Source organism: Ruditapes philippinarum, unplaced genomic scaffold (assembly GCF_026571515.1).
Source record: "Ruditapes philippinarum isolate M1 unplaced genomic scaffold, ASM2657151v2 ctg1133_1_1_1_1, whole genome shotgun sequence".
Classification (NCBI taxonomy): Eukaryota; Metazoa; Mollusca; class Bivalvia; order Venerida; family Veneridae; genus Ruditapes; species Ruditapes philippinarum.
The window spans coordinates 373,520-396,800 of NW_026855123.1; the positions used below are offsets into that span (position 1 = coordinate 373,520).

Genomic DNA, 23,281 nt, shown 5'->3' on the forward strand with positions numbered 1-23,281 from the left:
ACAGACTCATTTAAACCCAGTCAGCAATTTTCATGTAATTTTGTTGTGATTAAAGCTTCCGACCGATCACTTTGTTTCCAGGTTGCTTTTGTAGTAAAGTGGTTTGGGTAAGGATGCCCTAAAAATCTATAAAATTGTTTTGTTAAAATTTCTATTAGTATTTGATGCTATCTTTCAATTTAGAAAAAAGTCTTGCATCTGTGTTTAAAAATAAAACAAAAATAAACAACCTGTGACTTTTTATATAACTGAAATCAACAAAGCTAAACAAATATAAATAACTGTCATACTTTTGATAAAACAAATTCAATACATCAAAATATGAATACGGGCAGAGATGTAAATATCTATGTCTCTGATAAGGGGACAAAATTCTTAATGTAATTCCCATTTCTCTGATTGGGGACAAAATTCTTAATGTAATTTCCATGTCATAAAGAAGTCTCAATTTCTAAAACTTTCTCACTCAGTATTTAAATATCTACTCAATTTTTTGATTACTGAACTGGCTAGAATTGACTTTTTGTTACTATTTGTTTGTATCATTGAGTTTTATGTCACACCAACACAGTATAGGTCATATGGCGACGTTCTAGCTTTACTACTGGAGGAAGACCTCAGGTGCACTTCTGTGCATTATTTCAGGCACAAACAGGCACCAGAGTAGAACCATCGACGTTTCGTAAGCTAGCTGGATAACTTCCTCACATTAATGTTATTATTTGAGCATGCAAAAACTGGAATTTTAAAGAAATGACCAATTATACTGGAACATGCAGGAATACTGGAAAAATAGGAACATCACAAAATGATACTATAAATAGAAAACCAATCAGCTGCTTGTGGAATAAAGTAACTATAAATAACTGACCAATCATTCGCTGAATCATGCATGAATACAGGAACTATATTTAACTGACCAATCATCTGCTTAAACATGCAGGAACACAGGAAATGTGATAAGAATAAAATGTTACTATAAATAACTGACCAATAACTTACCTCTTGAGCAATGGTTGCTAGAGCAAGGTCATGAGTGAACAGAAGAACTCTCTGCATGCCATTGAGGAATGATACCCAGTAAACTTTTGTGTCAGAATTGAAGAATACTTCTCCTATACCATCCTGTACAATATAGGAATACAGAAGAAAACCATAAAAATACAAGTATAATAAAATATCTTGACACATACAAGTAGGTAAACTGATTGCACAAAGAAGTATAAATATTGAAGGTAATAAGTTTAACTTAGGACTCGGACCTTAATTAATGAAGTTATTGTGCATGCACAAAAAAATTTGAATTTTGAGCCTGTCTTAAAACAGATCAAAACATTCAAATTACACCTTTGATATAGGTATTCTTGGTAAACTATCTTAGTTTTCCCCCATTTTTTTCTCATTTGATAAAGAAAACCCACATAATGTCATGTACAGAATGTTCAGCTCCTAAGGAAGGGAGAACTGCAGGTGCCAATCTGCACATTATATCAGGCACATGCTGGAGCAAGAGTTGCAAAATCTTAGTACATATAAGTTAACTAAACAGCAACAAATCTTTCTCACAGGATTCAAACCCAAAGGAATGGGTAGTAAGAAATCCACATTAACCACTCTGACATGGAAGCAAGCCCGTAATATCATCATTTCAGATTTAAAACTGTAGGAAATTATTTTCAAATTTTATACAAGCCTCCTTCTGTAATCTAAAGTAAAACAGACCTGAGAAAGATCATTTTTCACGTCTTTCTTCTCGCCACAAGTCCAAAGTATCTCCCTCTTGCCGATAGAGTCCTCCCATGTGTACAAGCCTACCATTGACGGTCCCATTACATGCACCAGTTTACCGGACCCACTAGAAAAAGAATACGGACATTGTTAGAATATCACTTATCCGGTCTACCAGATCCACTACAAAAGAGTATTGACATTGTTATAATATCACTTAACCCACTAGAAAAGAATATTGACATTGTTATAAAATCACTTTACCAGTCTACCAGACCCACTAGAAAAGAATATTGACATTGTTTGAATATCACTTAACCGGTCTACCAGACCCACTAGAAAAGAATATTGACATTGTTAGAATATCACTTAACCGGTCTACCAGACCCACTAGAAAAGAATATTGACATTGTTTGAATATCACTTAACGGACTACCAGACCCACTAGAAAAGAATATTGACATTGTTAGAATATCACTTAACCGGTCTACCAGATCCACTAGAAAAGAATATTGACATTGTTAGAATATCACTTAACCGGTCTACCGGATTCACTAGAAAAGAATATTGACATTGTTAGAATATCACTTAACCGGTCTACTGGATCCACTAGAAAAGAATATTGACATTGTTAGAATATCACTTAACCGGTCTACCAGATCCACTAGAAAAGAATATTGACATTGTTTGAATATCACTTAACCGGTCTACCAGACCCACTAGAAAAGAATATTGACATTGTTAGAATATCACTTAACCAGTCTACCAGACCCACTAGAAAAGAATATTGACATTGTTATAATATCACTTAACCGGTCTACCAGATTCACTAGAAAAGAATATTGACATTGTTATGAATATCACTTAACCGGTCTACCAGACCCACTAGAAAAGAATATTGACATTGTTTGAATATCACTTAACAGGTTACCAGACCACTAGAAAAGAATATTGACATTGTTTGAATATCACTTAACTGGTCTACCAGACCCACTAGAAAGAATATGACATTGTTAGAATATCACTTAACCAGTCTACCAGACCCACTAGAAAAGAATATTGACATTGTTATAATATCACTTAACCGGTCTCCTTAAATCACATCATGTAGATATCAGTATCTGTCCAGACACTTGGTACTGTAGTGTAGACAATTTAGGTAATTTTTATACCCTCTTTGTCGAGCCCTCAGATATAAGTGTCAATACAATCAGAAATACACAAACTAGTTCGTTAGTTAGGAGAAGAACCAAGGTGAACTGTGTCAAACTTTTAGGTCTCTAGGTTAAAAATTATGAAATCTGTAGGGAAAAATGTTTAAAAGTGTCTTGTTGATGGTCCCCGGCCAGCAGAAAAGAATATTGACATTTTGTTAGAATAATAGTTTAAGTATCACAGGACCACTAGAAAAAATAATTAATTTTTAAAAATACCACAGACATTTTTCTAATAATCTCAATTGACAATATTCCATGAATTCCCAAAAAATTTGGAAAATAAAACTTTCCCAAAAAGGGAAAGCTGGAAAAAAAATATTTTAAATTCAGCAGGGTAAACAGTTAAAACATTATTTCTTTCAAAATGATTTAAAAAAAAAAGAGTATTATTTGCTCATGACAGAAATAAAAATTTAAAATTACCTTTGTTGATATGAAATATTGCACTTATCAGTTTGGTTTATGATTAGGACGGTTGCCATGCCAGTCTTGTAATTTGTCAAGGTCGTTACTACCGACGATTCTGTCTCCTGACATTCCACATTGATACCTCCGTACTGAAATATAATACAACAAACTGACATTCTTGCTTTTTTATCTTTACTGAATAACTATGCATTCTTGCATATCAGACAGGTTTTATCTACCGTTTACACTGGTGCTAGGAAAACCTGTCTTACACTCCCCCATGTAAGACAAGTTGTGTGCTTTTAATGACGTCATTGTTGACGCCTTTTATGAATCCATAGTGTTCTAAGGATGACGTCATTTTACTGTTATGAATGAAGTTTGTAAGTTCATACGCTATTACAAGAAAACAATGTGTAATGAAAATATTAGTTTTTGTAATTGCTGTTCCAAAAACAATTGACATGTAATCTGCAAGAAAAAGAATCAAACACCGGCTGTGGGTACAGATGGGAATATCTAGCTCTCGGGTAACCAGTAGAAACTCTGCAAAGTTATCACCGTAAAGAGTTACCGTCAAGCTAGATATTACGGTCTGTACCGGCAGCCAATGTAAGATTCTTATAACCTGTCCTATAGGGCCTATACTGAAATACAATGTAACCTGTCCTGTAAAGTGTGAGGGACATACTGACAATGATGCTGGGGTTGAGAACAATATATTGCTCCCTATTCTTCAAATAGTCAGGCTAAACATAGCATTTCCACAAAAATAATTCCAGACACTGTATAATCTCTTTTTTTATGAGCATTTTTAAGCCATGCCATTAATGTTAAGGACAACAATGTTGATAACGTTTTCAAATGGATGTTCTTACCTCATTATCGAGTTTGAGTAGTGTAGAATGGGGTTTATTGAACAGGAAATGACTTGTACATATATCTGTATCCTTGACCTTTGTTTGCATTGTCATCTCCTTGCCCGTCTGCATTGGCCAAACTGGAACACACTGAAATATAATTATTACCTTGGTTACTCTGTTTTCATTTATCTTACTGTCAAATTTGTTCTGATTTTACTACATTAATCTGTCAGCATTGTTTATTTATCAAATAAGGCTTATTAACAACAATTGAAATTTCATGGCAACATGACTTTTTAAAGTATGATTTGGTCACATTGAACCGGTAAAAGTAATAAGGTTGAGAAAGGCCTATACGTGCATTTTTTTCAGGCATAACAAGGAAGCACCTGAATAGAACCACCAATCTTGCATTACCAAGCTTACTATCTTCCTCACATGCAAAATGCATGACTCAAACCCAAAGGAGAGTAAGGGCAAGTCATTCAGTCAACAATAAAAACAACTGGGCCATGTAAGCCCCTCCCTGTATGAATTTATATGAAAATTTCAAGTGTCACAAATTTGCTTTATTTAGACAAAATTATCATGACAAAGTTCAAAACTCTCCTTTTCTCTGAATCCTACCTTAGCTAGTTGCTGTAGTATTATAAATTTCTGTTTCCAACATTTTTATCATTTTGTTTTATTTATCAACTAATTGGTCCCTAAATTTTTTTTTATCATTTGTGGCTATATAATCATGGATGTAATTTAAAAGAACTATTTTACCTCTTTTGATGGTATTTCGATCCAATCACTGTCGGCACTATTTTCTTTACACAACAAGGTGTATGGAGACGTGTTAACCAGCATGTAGTATGGTGTAAATATTACCACCTTGGTAAGACCAGAGTTTGTTAACTGTATACTAACACCAACCTGAAACAAGAATATTTAACATAAATTATATGTTTGTTAACTTAAAGTAAACCTGTCTTTCATTTATACAGGTGTAATGTTTTAGAACTGTAACAAGGTGAGAAAAATGTGCAGCCTGACTGGACTTGAACCTGGGACACTCTACCAACTGAGCTATCCGGCTGCTTACACATCTTCTCCCCTAAATAGTGAACAGTTCTGAACCAGGACATAATAACTCCCCCGGTGGCTATATACGAAAATTCGTCCTCGAATTTCTTAAGTTTTTACAGAAAGCACAATGTGAAATTTAAATAATGACAGTTTATTAAACTGTATGAACAGAAATAAGCAACTCACCTCCCAAGTTCTTGTTTTATTTTTGCTCTGGACAGTTCCTGAACTTCCCACTACATCAAGGGAGAACTTGTCTGACCAATCACCTTCTCCCATCTTCAAAGAAGCCTGAAATATAAACCAATCATATTGTCTTTTACAAAATATACTTAACAACCTCAGCCAATCATATTGTCTCTAACTTAATTTTCTGAAATATCAACCAATCATGTTGTTTCTTGTATCATATATTTAAGAAAACAACCTCAGCCAATAATATTGTCCCTCTCTTAAACACCTGAAATATCAACCAATCATTTTGCATCTTGCATTATATACTAAACAGCCTGTCATTTGAAAAGGGATACTGCTAACTGACTGACACAAGTGGGTAAAAAATCAAAAGATAAACATCAATTCTAAATAAAAATTGCTTTCATATGTTAACCTTAAATGACAAGAAAATTTAAGTCTGCAAATATTAAGTTTAGAAAGGCATTATTTGTACTAGCTTGGCTCTTTTCTGAGTAGTAAGAATATAACAGAAAATGAACTTATATAGAATAAATGAGAACAAGACTTGTTCATTAAACAAAAAGGCACTCATCCAAAATTAAATAACATTACACAGACTTATATTTGCTTTTTTTTTAATTTTGGAAAATTGACCTTGAATGTTAAGGACATGAAAGGGTCAAGGTGATATTTCAAAATGAAGATACAAAACTCTTTTAGTCTTAGTGTCAATATATCCAAGTATATTGTATGACTCATGGGTTAAAAATGTTACAGCCAAAATTGATGCAGACAAAAGTACAGAATAAAAACAAGTATCATATCTCCCCCAGCAACTCTCAAAATCATTTGAGCCGCGTCATGACAAAACCAACATAGTGCGTTTGCGACCAGCATGGATCCAGACCAGCCTGCGCATCCGCGCAGTCTGATCAGGATCCATGCTGTTCGCTATCAGTTTCTCTACTTGCAATAGGGTTGGTAAGCGAACAGCATGGATCCTGATCAGACTGCGCGGATGCCCAGGCTGGTCTGGATCCATGCTGGTCGCAAACCCATTATGTTGGTTTTGTCATGACACGGCTCATTTATCAATGACATGGCATTTTAAAAGATGAAAGTTAGTGACAGATAAGAAAAAATAAATAAACAAAAATCATGAAAAAAAATAATAAATAAATCATGTAACACTGATGCATGTTAGGTTTATATTGACAACAATTTACAGATTACATGGGTGCATTTAAGAAAATAAATACAATGAACAAGAAGAAATAAACAATAACAACACTTCATGAAATGGAAAACAACCTGGAGTTATAAATGACATGTAAAAAAATCCAAAACAACAAAATAAAACAAGGAGGACAAGCACTGTTTAAACATATGAAGATATACAGTCCAACCTCGGTTATTCGAATTGCTGGGGACTGAAAATTTACTTTGAATAATTGATGGGTTCGAATAATCGAAATCCGAATATAGTGATAGACGACAACTATTCAACTTTGAGCATAAAGTTCTTATCTTTGAAAACATGATAATATAATTCCTTAGTGGTTTGTTTTTATGTCAGATTACTTTAAATACTATCTTGTATTACAGACTCTCCATTATAGACCAATTCACTTTAATACAATACAGAGGCACCTACACAGATTTAAAATCATTTCTTACAATGTCTATCATCACCAACATTGCAATGTAAATTTTTCTAGCATAAAACCACAATCTGCCATGACACATACTTCCTGTAGCATATAAATAATTAAAATCTATGGGTGCTTTATAATAGATCCTTAAAAAATATTCTATCATACACTCAACATACTATAAGCAACAAGAGCTCTCTGTAAGACAGTGTATGCTCGACTATTTTCAGTGCTTGGTAGTAATAAAAGGGACATAACTCTGTAAAAAAGATAACTCAGAGTTATGGGACCTGTGTCCATCATATATCATAAATCACAGAGAACAAGTGTGTGACGTTTCAACCAATTTCCTTCAGTAGGAGATACCAACTTGCACGCAAAAACTTAACCGAATTGTGAAGGCGACACCTATGCCAGCGTAAGTACAATAGCTTTCCTTATTCTCTAATAGTCCATATATAAACGATAACAATTTTGATGCTGATGCATGTATCAAAAATGTCTATGATCAATTTCATGTGCACTTTGTCTATACAAGGTGTTGCAATGTTAGTAATATAGTATTAGATTTACAATATACAGAGGATATTGAATCAGTGAAGGTTCAATACTAAATTTATTGAACAGGTTGAATAAAATCATAGTATGCAAAGCCTCTAGTGAGAATATTATTGATTTATTCAAAGAGTTCAATAAATTTAATATTGAATCTGCATGAAAATAATATTCTATTTATCACATATTCAAAATCAGAACGGTTTACAGTTAAAAAGAGCCATTTTTCACTGATGCCCCAATAAAGTTATGCCAACATTAGCGCATTTTAACTCTATGTTTGTATATAAGTCAAATGATGTCACGTCAAAGTGTTATAACACTAGTGTAATATTGTTTTTTAATAAATGGCTTTTAATACACCACTGCTGCATAGTTTATGTGATAAATGTAAATATCAACTAAATATAATGCTTAATAACAAGCCATGCAATAACAAAAGTCTAAAATCACTAAATAACATTAATAAAAGCATAATAATAAAAATAACAGCAACCCTCAAGAGACAGATCAAGGCTTTTAAATCACTATCTAGTTTTCCTCCATTCTAAGCGGCATTAACTTATTTCCCTACAGATGCTTTTCACATAGCAATTATTACCTCCCCTGGCCGCCATTTTGAGGGTCATTTCCGAAAAATCATATGCTTAAGATGAGATAAAAATATCTCATAGTACTATCATCATCATGAAAAATGTTAAAAACCTTTAACATTTTGGTGCTATAATAAACGTTCCTTCATATGTATATAGGAACTTCACAATGCACATAAATCAGCTGTTTTTACTAATTTTCTCTTACTTTGTCAATGATATATAGAATGACCTCCAAAATGGCTGCCACTTTTGGCAAGGGAGGTAAATATTGTAAAACTCAGGAACTATTTACAGGTAAATATTAGTTTCTCTACAACAAGAGCACCATATACGGTGTTAACGCTTGTCTGGTAATATGACCACTTTCGACAAAAAGTCAAGGTTAAAAAGGGGCATAACTCCAAAAATATAACTTTCAGAATAATGCCCCTTGGGTTTTAACTGCCTCTTGTCATGATAAGCAAATATTCCAAGTTTCATATCGATACCTTTAAAATTGTTTGAGTAATGGCCTACATTTAAGTTTTTGCACAACAATGAAGACTATGATGACAACGGTGACACACAGCCATCATAATTACTCAACATTCTCTTTGAAACCGAACAAGTTAAAAATCAGCAGAAGATTATTAGTAAAAGTAACATCAAAGAAATTGTCTTATTAAATATATGATGACACCCAAGGACTTGAATTCACAAAATCCACAGTCTGTAGCCCTTACTTCTCTTCATAGCAACAAAAGCAGGTGGACTGATAAATAATAAGTAGGTGACAAGCAAATTTTATAACCACTGCATCATAATTATAGAAGGCAATAATCGCAAAAAAAACACACCAAAAACATCCAAAGAACTGTTTTGAACAATAAAAAAAAAAATCTGAAAAAGCATACAAAATTTTTGCAAAAGCAAAGTATAAGAGAAAAATTAAAATATAAATGATGCGGTGCCATTCTTAACATACTTTTCCACTTTGTTTCATTTCCTTCACTTTTTGTTTCTTTGCATCTTTCTTTCTCTCTAGTGTGTCTTTCTTTCTATCCAATGTATCCTTCTTTCTATCCAAGGTGTCCTCCTTAAAGTTGTGTGTGAATAATGATTATACCACTGTGCTATACAATGATGTTATACCATTGTGCTATACAATGATGTTATACCATTGTGCTATACAATGATGTTATACCATTGTGTTTTTTAACTGTGCTTACCACAATGATTTTATACCATTGAGTTATATTTGTGTTTACCACAGTGATTGTTACACCATTGTGTTTAAAAAATGTTTACTGCAATGCTGTTACACCATTGTTTTAAACAGTAATTACCACATTGGTGTTATACCATTGAGTTATATTTGTGTTTACCACAGTGATTGTTACACCATTGTGTTTAAAAAATGTTTACTGCAATGCTGTTACACCATTGTTTTAAACAGTAATTACCACATTGGTGTTATACCATTGAGTTATATTTGTGTTTACCAAAGTGATTGTTACACCATTGTGTTTCAGCAGTGTTTACCACAATTTTGTTACACCATTGTGTTTAAACCATATTTACCACAATGATGTTATACCATTGTGTTATATTAATGTTTACCACAATGATAGTCATATCAAAGTGTTAAAGCAGTGTTTACCACATGCTGTTACATCACTGTGTTTAAAAAATGTTTGCCGCAATTTTGTTACACCGTTGTGTTTAAACAGTGTTTACCACAATGATGTTATACCATTGTATTGTAATAAGTGTTTACCCCAATGATTGTAATGCCATTGTGTCTAAACAGATTTAACCACACTGCTGTTATACCAATGTTTACCACCATAATGTAATACCATTGTGTTTTAAATAATGTTTACCACAATGATGTAAAATCATTGTGTTCCAACAGTTTACCACAATGATATACCACTGTGCATCATAAGTGCTTACCACAATGTGCTTTAGTGGTGCCTTGTTTATTTCATCTATTAGCAAGGTATTAATGCATGTAAATAAATAATCTGTGATTCAAATGGGGAAATAAATATTGGTGCGGGTAATGTTATGACAATGAAAATCCTTAATTAAATATAAGTATTTCTTAATCTGATGAAGCAAAAAAAAAAGGTTTTGTAATTTAAAACATGTAACCGACACTGCCTGACTCTTGAATATCACATCTACATAAATGAAAAACATTGTTAGAGTTCTTAAATCTATAACAGTTAAAGGACATTGGCGTCACTGCTTTTGTAAACCTACTGTCATTTTGAATCTGAACTTACTGCACATTCAGGCACTTAAAAGTACCAACCCCTTACCACTGAATCTATTGAATATAATATTGTACAATACACCTGTAAGCCTGCCAAATTTACTCGTTATACGAGAGTGGCAGATTTAAACTTCTGGCCTACTCATCCCTAAAATGACCATAAAAGGCTGGCCACCAATCAACTCACCCATAAAATGGCCGTAAAAGACAGGCCACCAAGCAGATTTAACAAATATTCATAAAAGCAATTGTGAGATATTTGTAAAGAAGAAATATGCTGATATTAAAAGGCTTGGACAAAGAAAATGATGTTGCCAGCATTCTAAATAAAGGCGATCAGCACAAAAAGGGCAATAAAAATGATGTACCCCTATCCAATAAAAGGCGATTAGCAAAAAAGGGGCTATTAAATCTAACTGTCATGGCCTGAAAGCTTACATGCAAAGATCCCATGTAGTTAAAATAAAGTGATGTGCCAAAGCTAGATTCTGAGACATTTTTGCTTTGGGTCAGAATCTTGCTTCTAGAGGGGAGATATTGCCCATCCACAAAATAGCACAATATCTCATCTTACAGTCTAAGATTTTTTATGCAAAGATCATGACAAGAAGTATTAATTTCTTAAATCCATATTGACTTTTGTGGACTTTGTTTTGATGGTTATTACACTGCACCAAGTGTATATAAACTATTGTGTATTAAATATAGGGGTGCCTTTTTAATATGCTCACTTCTTTCAATTTGTTTTTTTTTTACCCAATAAATATATCGATATAGCCTTGAATACTAGCAAATCACAAATAACACAAACTGCCTTTTGAATAAGTATTTGATTTTCTAATTTGTTATCTTTTGTTCTTGATTTAAAAAATGATCCCATATAAAAAATCATAAACACCATGACTTACATGTAAATAAACAGTAAATGTTGCTTTAGTTTTCAGAAACCATTATACCAACATGTTTTTTATTACAAGTTATCAATAGCATGTTAAGGCAAAATCACACATTAATAAAAACATTTAGCAACTTTGTTTGAAGAAACCTATATGAAACTGGCCTCATTTAATACTGACTGTACAATTTTAACTCTTGTGTCGGGTATTACCTCGCCTGATACAGGTTCGTGTTGATCATAAGACGGCGGTCTGCTTTATCATCATTAAAATGACTTTTCTATTAGACAGGTTAGTTTGTTTAACAATTGCCAAAGTGGTGAGAATGTTCATATGAAATTACTTACGGCTGATATCTTGTTTACATTTAGATATACAAATTTTAAGTGAAAAGGTTAGCACTTTAAAATAGAATCACAGCAGTCAAATCTCTCACAATACCAATGTTGTTTCTGCACAAAAAACAGGCATACATCTGTCAGAAGGTAATACACAATTCATTATTCAACAAAAATATGTAATGGTCATGGAACCATGGTTTATTTGTCAACAAATTATTTATTTAGATACTGTTGTTTTAAAAATGTCCTCGTCCAGAACTAATGTTTTAAAATGGTCTGTACATTTTTTTTCTCCTAGGCGATGCAAGATAAATTAATATTTAGCTATCATCAATTTTTATTCTTTTTTTTATTCACCAAGAACCACAAATTAAAGTAAGCATTTGTTTAAACAGATGCACAAATAGCAGAATGTTTAGAGGTAAAAAAGCCCTTTTCCAGCATTTTAACCAGCCAACGCTTAATTATGATGCTACTCAGCTACCAAAAGCTAACATAATAGATTCTCAATAAAATGCAACACTTTGCAAAGGACCCCACTTTAGAAGTTCAAAGTGTGATCTATTGAGTAGTCAAAACCCATGGAATCAAATACAAGTGATTGCCCAATCTACTCTTACTAATACTTTCTTATTTTATACATGCTATAAATTTGACCATAATATAATGCCATTATTTCAATTACTGCTTTCCCCGATCACAAATTGTAAATTATGCATATTTTCTTCTGTCTTAATGAATTTGTGCACTAAATACAGTTTATTGCAACATAATTATGTTACATTTTATATAATAATTGTACCACCACATCATTGTTTATATCTCTTTTTCATCATGCTATATTATACTACTCGAGTGAAATTTAGCTTATGCCAAGGATTGCACCAGGTTTAAGTCACAATCCATTAGTCTTAGAGCAACATACAAGTAATAGGCTAATATACCCTTACGAATGACCTTTTTTTTATTATAAACTACTATCATAAGTCAATCAGATATGCATAATATTCTCATATATATCATTTTTATTATAAATAAACTATGTCATAGGCTCTATAATGAAAATTGGGTGAAACTAATGTTACCTTATTATTCTTAGAGTAACAAAGAATTTTCTTGAATGAAAACATGACAATATCCTTGAGGTCCGATGGATGATCTACTGGGTCATCATCACCAGCCTGAAATAGAAAATTAAACAATCTGAAATAGTTATCACAGTCTGAAATATTAAATAAAATAATCTGAAATATAGTCAACATAGCCTGAAATAGAAAATAAAATAACATGAAATAACATATAAAATGATTCTTATAATATTCTTGAGCAACTGCGCATCACAAATTTAGTTCAAGTGACGTCTTGAGTCGAGGATTAAATTTATTGACAAGAGCTGTTTGATACGTAAAGATCTGTTCATGTGGTAGGTAAAAAAGTGCCATGAACTCGATTTCACTTTGATGTTCAAACTTAGCGAAGTTGAGAAACTTTAGGCATTTCGTTGCTCAAATCACCCACTTACAAGAGCCCTGTTTAATACTTGGACTGAACAAAGTGATGGATGAAAATGGTTTAGAAACATAGGTGATTTATTCTTATCCACTTTACCAATATTATGTACCCAGAACAGGTTTAATGATTCCAAATGATTAAACAAACTAACCTTGTATTGAAGTAATTTTCTGTTTTATTGATCATCCAGTAGGGACTGTAGACTGACACATCTAGAACACCAGGTCCCTGTTTATAATGTAGACCTAAATCCTGAAACATTTACAGAAAAAACATTAGTACAAAACATTTCTAAAGATTTCCTCATAATATTTAATGTATTTTGTTCGTTTTTCTGATTTTTACACCAATTTTAACATATTTTTAGTCATATCTCGGAAGTCAATATTTTTGGTCATATCTCGGAGGTCAATGTACTGAACCGTCTTTCCTGGATAACTAACCAGTAATTACCAATTTCTTGGCAAGTGACCGACTACTACTTCCACATTATTTCTGAGTAAGCAGTGATAGACAAATGACCATAAGACTAAATGTCAATTATCATGGAGAAATTATGCCACGCCTAAGGGTGGAACCAATGACCTCTTGATTACATATTATATGCTCCCAATACTGAGCTACCGGTAGGTAGGCCCACATATTCAATGTGGTAAAAGTAAAAAAAATTGCATTTGATAGACTATAGTCCAAGTTTCATACATATGGTACACTCACGGCCTAAACAGACTTGACTCAACACTCGTCAATAATTGCTTTCATTCTGGGGAGTCTTTCCCTTCCCTAATGGTAGCCCATATTATGGAGCCACATCATTATACTGCTATCTCAGGTACTCATTAACACTTGAATAAAACAATGCAATGAAGAAATTAACTATTTACTCAAGTAAACAGCAATGGCCCTGATCAGATTTGAACCAGCCTCCTGGCCATTACTACCTTTGATTTACATGACACAAGGAAAGTTTTTACGCATGAAATCATAAATAAAAGCTGCCTTCATAAATTTTACCATGGTTAATTTCTTGTTGCTTTTGTCATAAGCTTCGAACGTCCACACTGATAATTCTGGTATATCCACTTCCAGTAAACGTCTTCCAATCCATTCCATGCCCTGGTAATCTGGTATCTGTAAAATAACATGCAGGATACATTATACTGGTCTGTTTCAAGCAGTAAACACCGGACAAAATATTTTGAGCACTGAAAATAACATTCATGTGATGTCAAATGGAAATATTCTATGTAACAAATACAGGGCTTTATTCTATAGCAGTGACTGTCTATAGGTAGGTCTATAGCTTTGCTTCCTGAAAAGTCTTTAAAATCATGTGCTTTCCTCAAAACTTTATTCCCCTATAGTAAAATACCATGCTATTTTCCCCAAAAATTTAATGGCAGGGCTACTTCCCCCTACCCGTAATTAAAGCCTGGCCCTGAAATCTTATAAAATAGCAAAAAGACATTAACAATCATGAAATAATTATAGCACCAAACCATTGGGTCTGACAGCTTCTATATTGCTGGGTGGTCAATTTTAAGTATTTTATATTCTTAACCTCCCTAAAAATGACAATGAACTTTTCCCTAAATTTTAAAAACCAGGACAAGTCCATTATTAATATACAAATTCAGGATATGTGTATACTTACTGTAATTTCAATGTTTGTTTTCCAACACAGGCATGATCTAGTGGTATATTACTGCCCTGTCTAACTCAAAGTTATCTCCTCTGTACCCTAAAAAAACATTAAAAGGTTACCTAAACATCTTATTCTCTACAGAATATATATATTTACATGAGAAATTTTTTATTTAAAGTTGAAGGTTTTACGTAAAGAATGACCTGTTAGGGAAAAACTTCCAAGATTTTAACAGAGTAAAAATAAAAAAAGTTCTTTGACCTCTGACCCCATTACATTGACAGAAAGGTGAAGGTCATTTTAAAGTTACATGACCTTGACCAAAGGAAAAAATGTCATGAATGTCAAGTGGAAGGTTTGTTTCCTTTGACAAGAACATTTCTTAGTCATGTAAGATAAAACCTTGATGATCATGGCACTTACCTTTGCATGACCTTGACCTTGTATGCCAATAAATCATGCAATACTAAATTAATTCTTTTTTTTATTTTAAATAAAATGACCTTTGACCTACTTGACATAAAATCATAGGTCAACATGATGCTTACCTGGAGCAAGACCTTGACCTTGTATGGTAAAAGATTATGCAATATCACAGTGGGATAAAGGTGAAAAGGTCGTTGACTTGGCAGAGGGAGTATCACCAGTCTCATAATATACTGTCTCAATATCGGCCCTGACCTACAAAAAACATATAAAACATTTATAATTACTGTCTCAATATCGGCCCTGACCTACAAAAACATATAATACATTTATAATATACTGACTCAATATCGGCCCTGACCTACAAAAACAAATAATACATTTATAATTACTGTCTCAATATCAGCCCTGACCTACAAAAACAAATTACATTTATAATTACAGTCTCAATATCAGCCCTGACCTACAAAAACAAATAATACATTTATAATATACTGTCTCAATATCGGCCCTGACCTACAAAAACAAATAAAACATTTACAATTACAGTCTCAATATCAGCCCTGACCTACAAAAACAAATAATACATTTATAATTACTGTCTCAATATCTGCCCTGACCTACAAAAAACAAATAATACATTTATAATTACAGTCTCAATATCGGCCCTGACCTACAAAAACAAATAATACATTTATAATTACTGTCTCAATATCGGCCCTGACCTACAAAAACAAATAATTTATAATTACAGTCTCAATATCTGCCCTGACCTACAAAAACAAATAATACATTTATAATTACTGTCTCAATATCTGCCCTGACCTACAAAAAAACAAATACATTTATAATTACAGTCTCAATTTAGATAGTGATAAAAATCTAATCATTTTCCAAACTTTTAATACTAATACAAAGCAATAACTCTTGATTGCTGTTTTATAGGCATACAGTCACAAGTGTTTATATAGTTGCAAATATGACAAACCTACAAGAAAGGTTGCCAATATATAGATATTACATCCAAGTGAGGACAAAAGAGTGAAATATTCAACTGAGACAAGGCAATAGTCAAGATTGACATTATCTTGTTGAGGGTAAAGATTTTGCTATATAACCCACAGTATGATATGATATTTAATTCAATTATACCAAAGGAATTGATTTTTCAAGTGAGACATTTAAAATATAATAACTTATAACTAAAACTTGGAGCCCAGTATGCACTTGTAAATTGTAAGCAGGCAGAAAAGTAATGTTGCCATGTGACATTATGGCTTGTTTCCCTCTAATAATAAGGTTATATTGTAAATAAATCATTTGAAGTAGTATAAGTCAAGCAGTGGATTAGGATTAAGACAAGTTCCTCAGAAATTAAACATTTATAAACCAATATTTATTGCAATTAACACACAAAACTCACGCAATATTACACTATATGAACAGACCTACCTTGAAGTAGAAAGGCTCATGTCCTGGGCCAGCCTTACACATCAACTGTTTCAGTCCCATATTTTCCGCACCCTTCCAACTTATTGGGTCACTTAACTCATCACATCTACGTAGGAAAAATAAGAATTTACAATGATTATACTGCTTAAAATTAAAAAATGTGTCTTATCAAAACCAGATATATCTTTTAAAACAAACTTCATTCTTTATATCCATGCCAATAAAGGACTATTTACATATTCTCTACTGAGTGGCTATAAATAGATTCAGTTCAAAGAGAGGCTTTACATGTATATATAGCTATACATGTATATATATATATTCACTTAAATGATGTAAATACACGCTATATACACATAAATTGAGTAGCTATAACCATAGCGCTACATCGTAGATTACACAGAGAGTAAAGTGTGACATCCTTATAGTTAAAATTTGTTGCCACAAAAAGCATTTTTCAACATGTTAACATTTTGCATGTTTCCTTTTTCTAAAATCGTTCCTTACCATGTCCTACCATCTTGAATTTGCAACAAAAATCGTAAATCATGAATATAAAGTAGCAAATATGCAAATGACATACTAAAAATAAGATTCATTTAAAATTTGGTTCATTGAAAGCCGCCGTTCCTTGTTGATCTTGTTTATCATATTTTACAAAAATCAAAAATAGATTCCTACCCATCTTTGATAGGTTTAAACATGAACTGGGCAGATTGGGGTGTATATTGTATGTAACGGTAGACTGAAAAGTTCTTCTGGACTGACTGAAGATATCGGCAAGTTTTCCGGACGCATCCTTGAAGAAAACATCTACTGGAACTGTCAGATGGTTCATCACCTAATAGAGAATCAAATAATAATAAACAATATATTAAAGAACAAAACAAATTTTCCTTAAAAAAGGAACACAGCACACACCTATTGCACATGTTTGTGCAAAGTTGATTATTCATTAAAACACAATTAAGGCAAAATGTACATGAATTTTGTCCTCAATGTGTACACGTTACATAATTACATTGGATAAAGACAATGTTACTTTAATGATGATTTATGCCACAAAGGTAAAAACTAACCTGCTGAATTTCAGACTTTTTGATATAAAAAGTCCTTCATATTAGTAACTGACTGTTGAAATGTTATTAACAATGAGCAAGTCTGTTCATTAAATTTATTTGTTTATTTTGTTTGGTTTTACGACCCACCAACACAATTCAACAAATTTAGCATGGTAACAGTTTAATCGTTAATATTGTCTTTAGAATCATATTTGATACCAGATCAAGACAGGATGATAAAATTGGCCCAAGTAACAATCTTGCCTACAGTGACCTCTGATTCTCTTTATGTGAGGAAGTTATCCAGCCAGATTACATGTATGTTAGGTAGGTGGTTCTACTCAGGTGTCAGCTTGTGTTTGAAAATAATAAACAGAGGGGCAGGATAGGTGCTTTAACTCATATGCTCATTCGTGCCTGAAATAATTCAGGGATGGGCAGCTGAGGTGTTCCTCAACCAGGGAAGCCCAAAAGTCACCAAACGTCCCTAAAAATGTTGGTATAACTTAAAACTGGACCTTAAAATATTTTGAGCAAGTGTCAACAAAAGAAAGTGTTTCAACAGTTTTTACATCAGCTCACCTGTACAGAAGATCTAAAAGTGACAGTTCTCTGTCCCAGGGACGTCTGTGTATCACAAACTATAGCCCATTGATCACCTGTCTTAGTTTCAACATGGAAAAGACGTTTTTCTGCACGCTTGATGGTTACCTCCCTTGTTGCATTAAAAACCTGTAAACAACATAACAGTTTTTTTTATTCAGAATTTATTTCAGTTTTGATTGTGTAGAAAGCTACAAGCTAATAGACACACATTCAATTCCATTCCTGGAAACAACCATTACTGAGCAATGAGTATAAAGTTTCTTGCTCAAGAAATGACTTGCCCCTGGGCATGGTTTTATGATTAGATAACTATTATTCCGACATGTTGACCATAAGGCCATGCCGCCACTTAACATACCAGTTATTTATGTTTACAATCTATTTATTTGTATTTTTCGTTTTGTAAACAAAACATAACTTCTTGTCATTCATTTGTAATCAAAACTCATTAATTTTTAATCTATAATATCATAATTTTATGTAATCTTTTATGAAAAAAAATCAGAATTGTAACACGACACACATTTTTCACTATTGAATGAACATAGAAGGAACAAAAGAATGTGTTATCATGCAATAAAATCACTGTTGACATTCTGACACCAGATCTGGTTGTTCCAGGAAGCAGACTTGAAAGTGATTAATATAAGTTGCAAGAACTTGTTTCGCAATCGAGCTTAGATAAATATGTATAAACCAAGTAGATAATCAAGAAAAAGCAGTGGTATACCTGAAAGATCATTTTCTTTTCATCAGAAGCAGTGGACGCCTTGATAACTGAAGCTTGTCTACGTAATTTCGGACCTTCTTTGTTCTTCAGAGGTAAAGTATCGCCAACTGACAGCTTTATTTTACCGTTTGCTGCATTTGGAGGGCTCTGTATAAAACAATATAAAACAATGTGAAGAAAACATTTTTTAAACCTATGTAGAAAACAGTTTGACAAAACTTAAGAAAGCATTGTTTGAATGAAGAAAACTGGAAATAAAATGTGTGAAGCTTTTGTAACAAGTAAAGAACTTTGGGACATAAATATAATGGGACAAGCAACTACAGTGACTTGATAAACAGTCTGATGTAGGCTGGTTGATGAATAAGCTTAGTTTTTAAATCATATATTTAGTCTGTACTGATAAAACATTACATTTAGTGTCATAAAATCATGTCAAAAACATCTAAAATTCTATTTAAATATCACACCATTTGCCATATATTAATTTTATTCATACTGTTTACATAAAACAAATACAAGAGCACTGAGCACGGCATGGGACGTAAACGCCTGTCTATTTAAATAACCCTTTGACAAAAATTGTAAGTTAAAAAGGGGCATAACTCCAAAATGTAGCTTTCATAATTATGCTCCTTGTGTTACAATTGTCATGATAAGCCAGTTTTCCAAGTTTCATATTGATAACTTTTAAATTGTTCTTGAAAAGGGCTACATTAAAGTTTTGCACATTGCCAACATCAACAACGACGCCGCAGCAACCATCGACAGATCTTGGTCTGTACTGGTGTATTGGTAAATCTATGTTGTCATTAGGTAGGCTAGGGGTAATAGATTATCTATAAAGAGTCAGGCACTGCAAATACTGTGGAATTTTAGACTCTCGCACTCCCGGAATAAGAATTATTTGGGTTTTTCACAGCTAATAATGTAGGTATAAACAAACTTTTACAGTTACAGCTTCGAAAATAAGTGAAACAGGTTGACAAATTAATCTAATGTGACAGGTAGTGCACAATGAAGCTATAACGGTAAAAGTTAGCTTGTACCAACAGATTAAGCTGGGAAAAACCCACATCTGCTGAGTTCGGGATAATGTTTATTTTGGGTTTTTACCTCGAAGGCATTGTCAAGCTTGAGCATTAGATCCTCTCCAGTGACATTCTTTATAACGTATGGTGTCATAACTTCTCCGGCTTTTAATGTAGGCTCTACCAAAGCATACGCATCCCCAAATGCCTGAAAAGTGAAATATTTCAACCCTTATATTTTACGGATATAGTGTCTGTGCTTGATTTTAATTGGCTCTTTTGCATTATTTGTAAAAACAACCTTTCAAATGCGTGAGAGTAATACGCATCCCTGAATGCCTGAAAAATACATCATCTTAACCATTACATTTTGCAGTGCCTTTACTTGATTTTCATTGGCTCTTTTGCATTATTGCAAGCAAATATGCATTATCTTTCAACACAAAGAGTATGAATATCTCTGATTAGTTCACAAAGGTAAAACATAATTAGTATCAATTTATTCAAATATTTCAAATTTATTTATCATGATCAATTTGTTGAAAATTAGGTAAGGCTCATTTGTAAACAAGAAATAATTTCATTTTTGTTAAAAACAGAATAAGGAATTATGTCCCTTTTTTGTAAAACAAAAGAAATGGCACCCAAGTCCATTATGATAGCATGTGTTTCAGTTTGTCTAATATTTTGTGAAAATTTTTCTCAAAACCTCTTTGACCAATTTATTTTAAAAATATAATAATAATAAATAATACCCTAAAACTATTTTAATTCATACTTATCCGAAGGTTACATTCTAGGCGATTTATCAAATATATTTAATGTTACTTTTTGTATATTTGTATTCAGAGTTTCTATAGAAAACATTCAACATATTACTTACCTTCCCTAGATTAGTAAGGCTTTCTAATATTTTGTATCTTTGTATTCAGATAATCTATTAGACTCATTCAACATATAACTTACCTTCCCTAGATTAGTAAGGCTTTCTAATATTTTGTATCTTTGTATTCAGAGATTCTATAGAATCATTCAACAAATTACTTACCTTCCCTAGATTAGTAAGGCTTTCTAGTTGTTTATTTGTATTCAGAGATTCTATAGAATCATTCAACAAATTACTTACCTTCCCTAGATTAGTAAGGCTTTCTAGTTGTTTATTTGTATTCAGAGATTCTATAGAATCATTCAACATATTACTTACCTTCCCTAGATTAGAAAGGCTTTCTAATATTTTGTATCTTTGTATTCAGAGATTCTATAGACTCTTTCAACAAATTACTTACCTTCCCTAGATTAGTAAGGCTTTCTAGTTGTTTATTTGTATTCAGAGATTCTATAGAATCATTCAACAAATTACTTACCTTCCCTAGATTAGTAAGGCTTTCTAGTTGTTTATTTGTATTCAGAGATTCTATAGAATCATTCAACAAATTACTTACCTTCCCTAGATTAGTAAGGCTTTCTAGTTGTTTATTTGTATTCAGAGATTCTATAGAATCATTCAACAAATTACTTACCTTCCCTAGATTAGTAAGGCTTTCTAGTTGTTTATTTGTATTCAGAGATTCTATAGAATCATTCAACATATTACTTACCTTCCCTAGATTAGTAAGGCTTTCTAGTTGTTTATTTGTATTCAGAGATTCTATAGAATCATTCAACAAATTACTTACCTTCCCTAGATTAGTAAGGCTTTCTAGTTGTTTATTTGTATTTAGAGTTTCTATAGAATCATTCAACATATTACTTACCTTCCCTAGATTAGTAAGGCTTTCTAATATTTTGTATCTTTGTATTCAGAGATTCTATAGACTCTTTCAACAAATTACTTACCTTCCCTAGATTAGTAAGGCTTTCTAGTTGTTTATTTGTATTCAGAGATTCTATAGAATCATTCAACAAATTACTTACCTTCCCTAGATTAGTAAGGCTTTCTAGTTGTTTATTTGTATTTAGAGTTTCTATAGAATCATTCAACATATTACTTACCTTCCCTAGATTAGTAAGGCTTTCTAATATTTTGTATCTTTGTATTCAGAGATTCTATAGACTCTTTCAACAAATTACTTACCTTCCCTAGATTAGTAAGGCTTTCTAGTTGTTTATTTGTATTCAGAGATTCTATAGAATCATTCAACAAATTACTTACCTCCCTAGATTAGTCAGGCTTTCTAATATTTTGTATCTTTGTATTCAGAGATTCTATAGACTCTTTCAACAAATTACTTACCTTCCCTAGATTAGTTAGGCTTTCTAGTTGTTTATTTGTATTCAGAGATTCTATAGAATCATTCAACAAATTACTTACCTTCCCTAGATTAGTATAAGGCTTTCTAGTTGTTTATTTGTATTTAGAGTTTCTAAAGAATCATTCAACATATTACTTACCTTCCCTAGATTAGTAAGGCTTTCTAATATTTTGTATCTTTGTATTCAGAGATTCTATAGACTCTTTCAACAAATTACTTACCTTCCTAGATTAGTAAGGCTTTCTAGTTGTTTATTTGTATTCAGAGATTCTATAGAATCATTCAACAAATTACTTACCTTCCCTAGATTAGTAAGGCTTTCTAGTTGTTTATTTGTATTCAGAGATTCTATAGAATCATTCAACATATTACTTACCTTCCCTAGATTAGTGAGGCTTTCTAGACAGGCTTTTGTCATAGTGAGTTGTAGAGCATCTGTAGATTTCACGTTTATCGTCATCCTAGGTGGTGGCATTTTCACCGTCTCCGTCTCTTCGTCATCCTCGATACCAGCCTCGATATCATCATTCTTCATCACCTATACGTTTAGATGATACAAATTATTTGAGCCGAGTCACGACAAAACCAACATAATGGGTTTGCGACCAGCATGGATCCAGACCAGCCTGCGCATCCGCGCAGTCTGATCAGGATCCATGCTGTTCGCTTACGAACTCTATTACAAGTAGAGAAACTGACAGCAAACAGCATGGATCCTGATCAAAGTGTGCGGATGCGCAGGCTGGTCTGGATCCATGCTGGTCGCAAACACACTATGTTGGTTTTGTCATGACGCGGC

The 23,281-nt window shown here is 32.7% G+C and overlaps 1 protein-coding gene across 1 annotated transcript in view; it reads right to left on the reverse strand.

Annotated features, from left to right (window-relative positions):
- LOC132742166 (intermembrane lipid transfer protein VPS13C-like) overlaps positions 1 to 23,046 on the reverse strand; it is a 54,655-nt gene extending 31,609 nt beyond the window's left edge. The window contains 21 exon segments of the mRNA XM_060730494.1: positions 1,003 to 1,125; positions 1,723 to 1,855; positions 3,369 to 3,502; positions 4,232 to 4,363; positions 4,988 to 5,137; positions 5,477 to 5,581; positions 9,235 to 9,357; positions 12,853 to 12,970; positions 13,431 to 13,531; positions 14,294 to 14,410; positions 14,934 to 14,970; positions 15,348 to 15,364; positions 15,473 to 15,538; positions 15,540 to 15,605; positions 16,803 to 16,908; positions 17,484 to 17,502; positions 17,505 to 17,643; positions 18,446 to 18,595; positions 19,200 to 19,346; positions 20,316 to 20,438; positions 22,859 to 23,046. Of these exon segments, the coding sequence (XP_060586477.1) occupies positions 1,003 to 1,125; positions 1,723 to 1,855; positions 3,369 to 3,502; positions 4,232 to 4,363; positions 4,988 to 5,137; positions 5,477 to 5,581; positions 9,235 to 9,357; positions 12,853 to 12,970; positions 13,431 to 13,531; positions 14,294 to 14,410; positions 14,934 to 14,970; positions 15,348 to 15,364; positions 15,473 to 15,538; positions 15,540 to 15,605; positions 16,803 to 16,908; positions 17,484 to 17,502; positions 17,505 to 17,643; positions 18,446 to 18,595; positions 19,200 to 19,346; positions 20,316 to 20,438; positions 22,859 to 23,017 (2,265 nt within the window). The 5' untranslated portion in view covers positions 23,018 to 23,046.
- Positions 23,047 to 23,281: the final 235 nt, after the last annotated feature.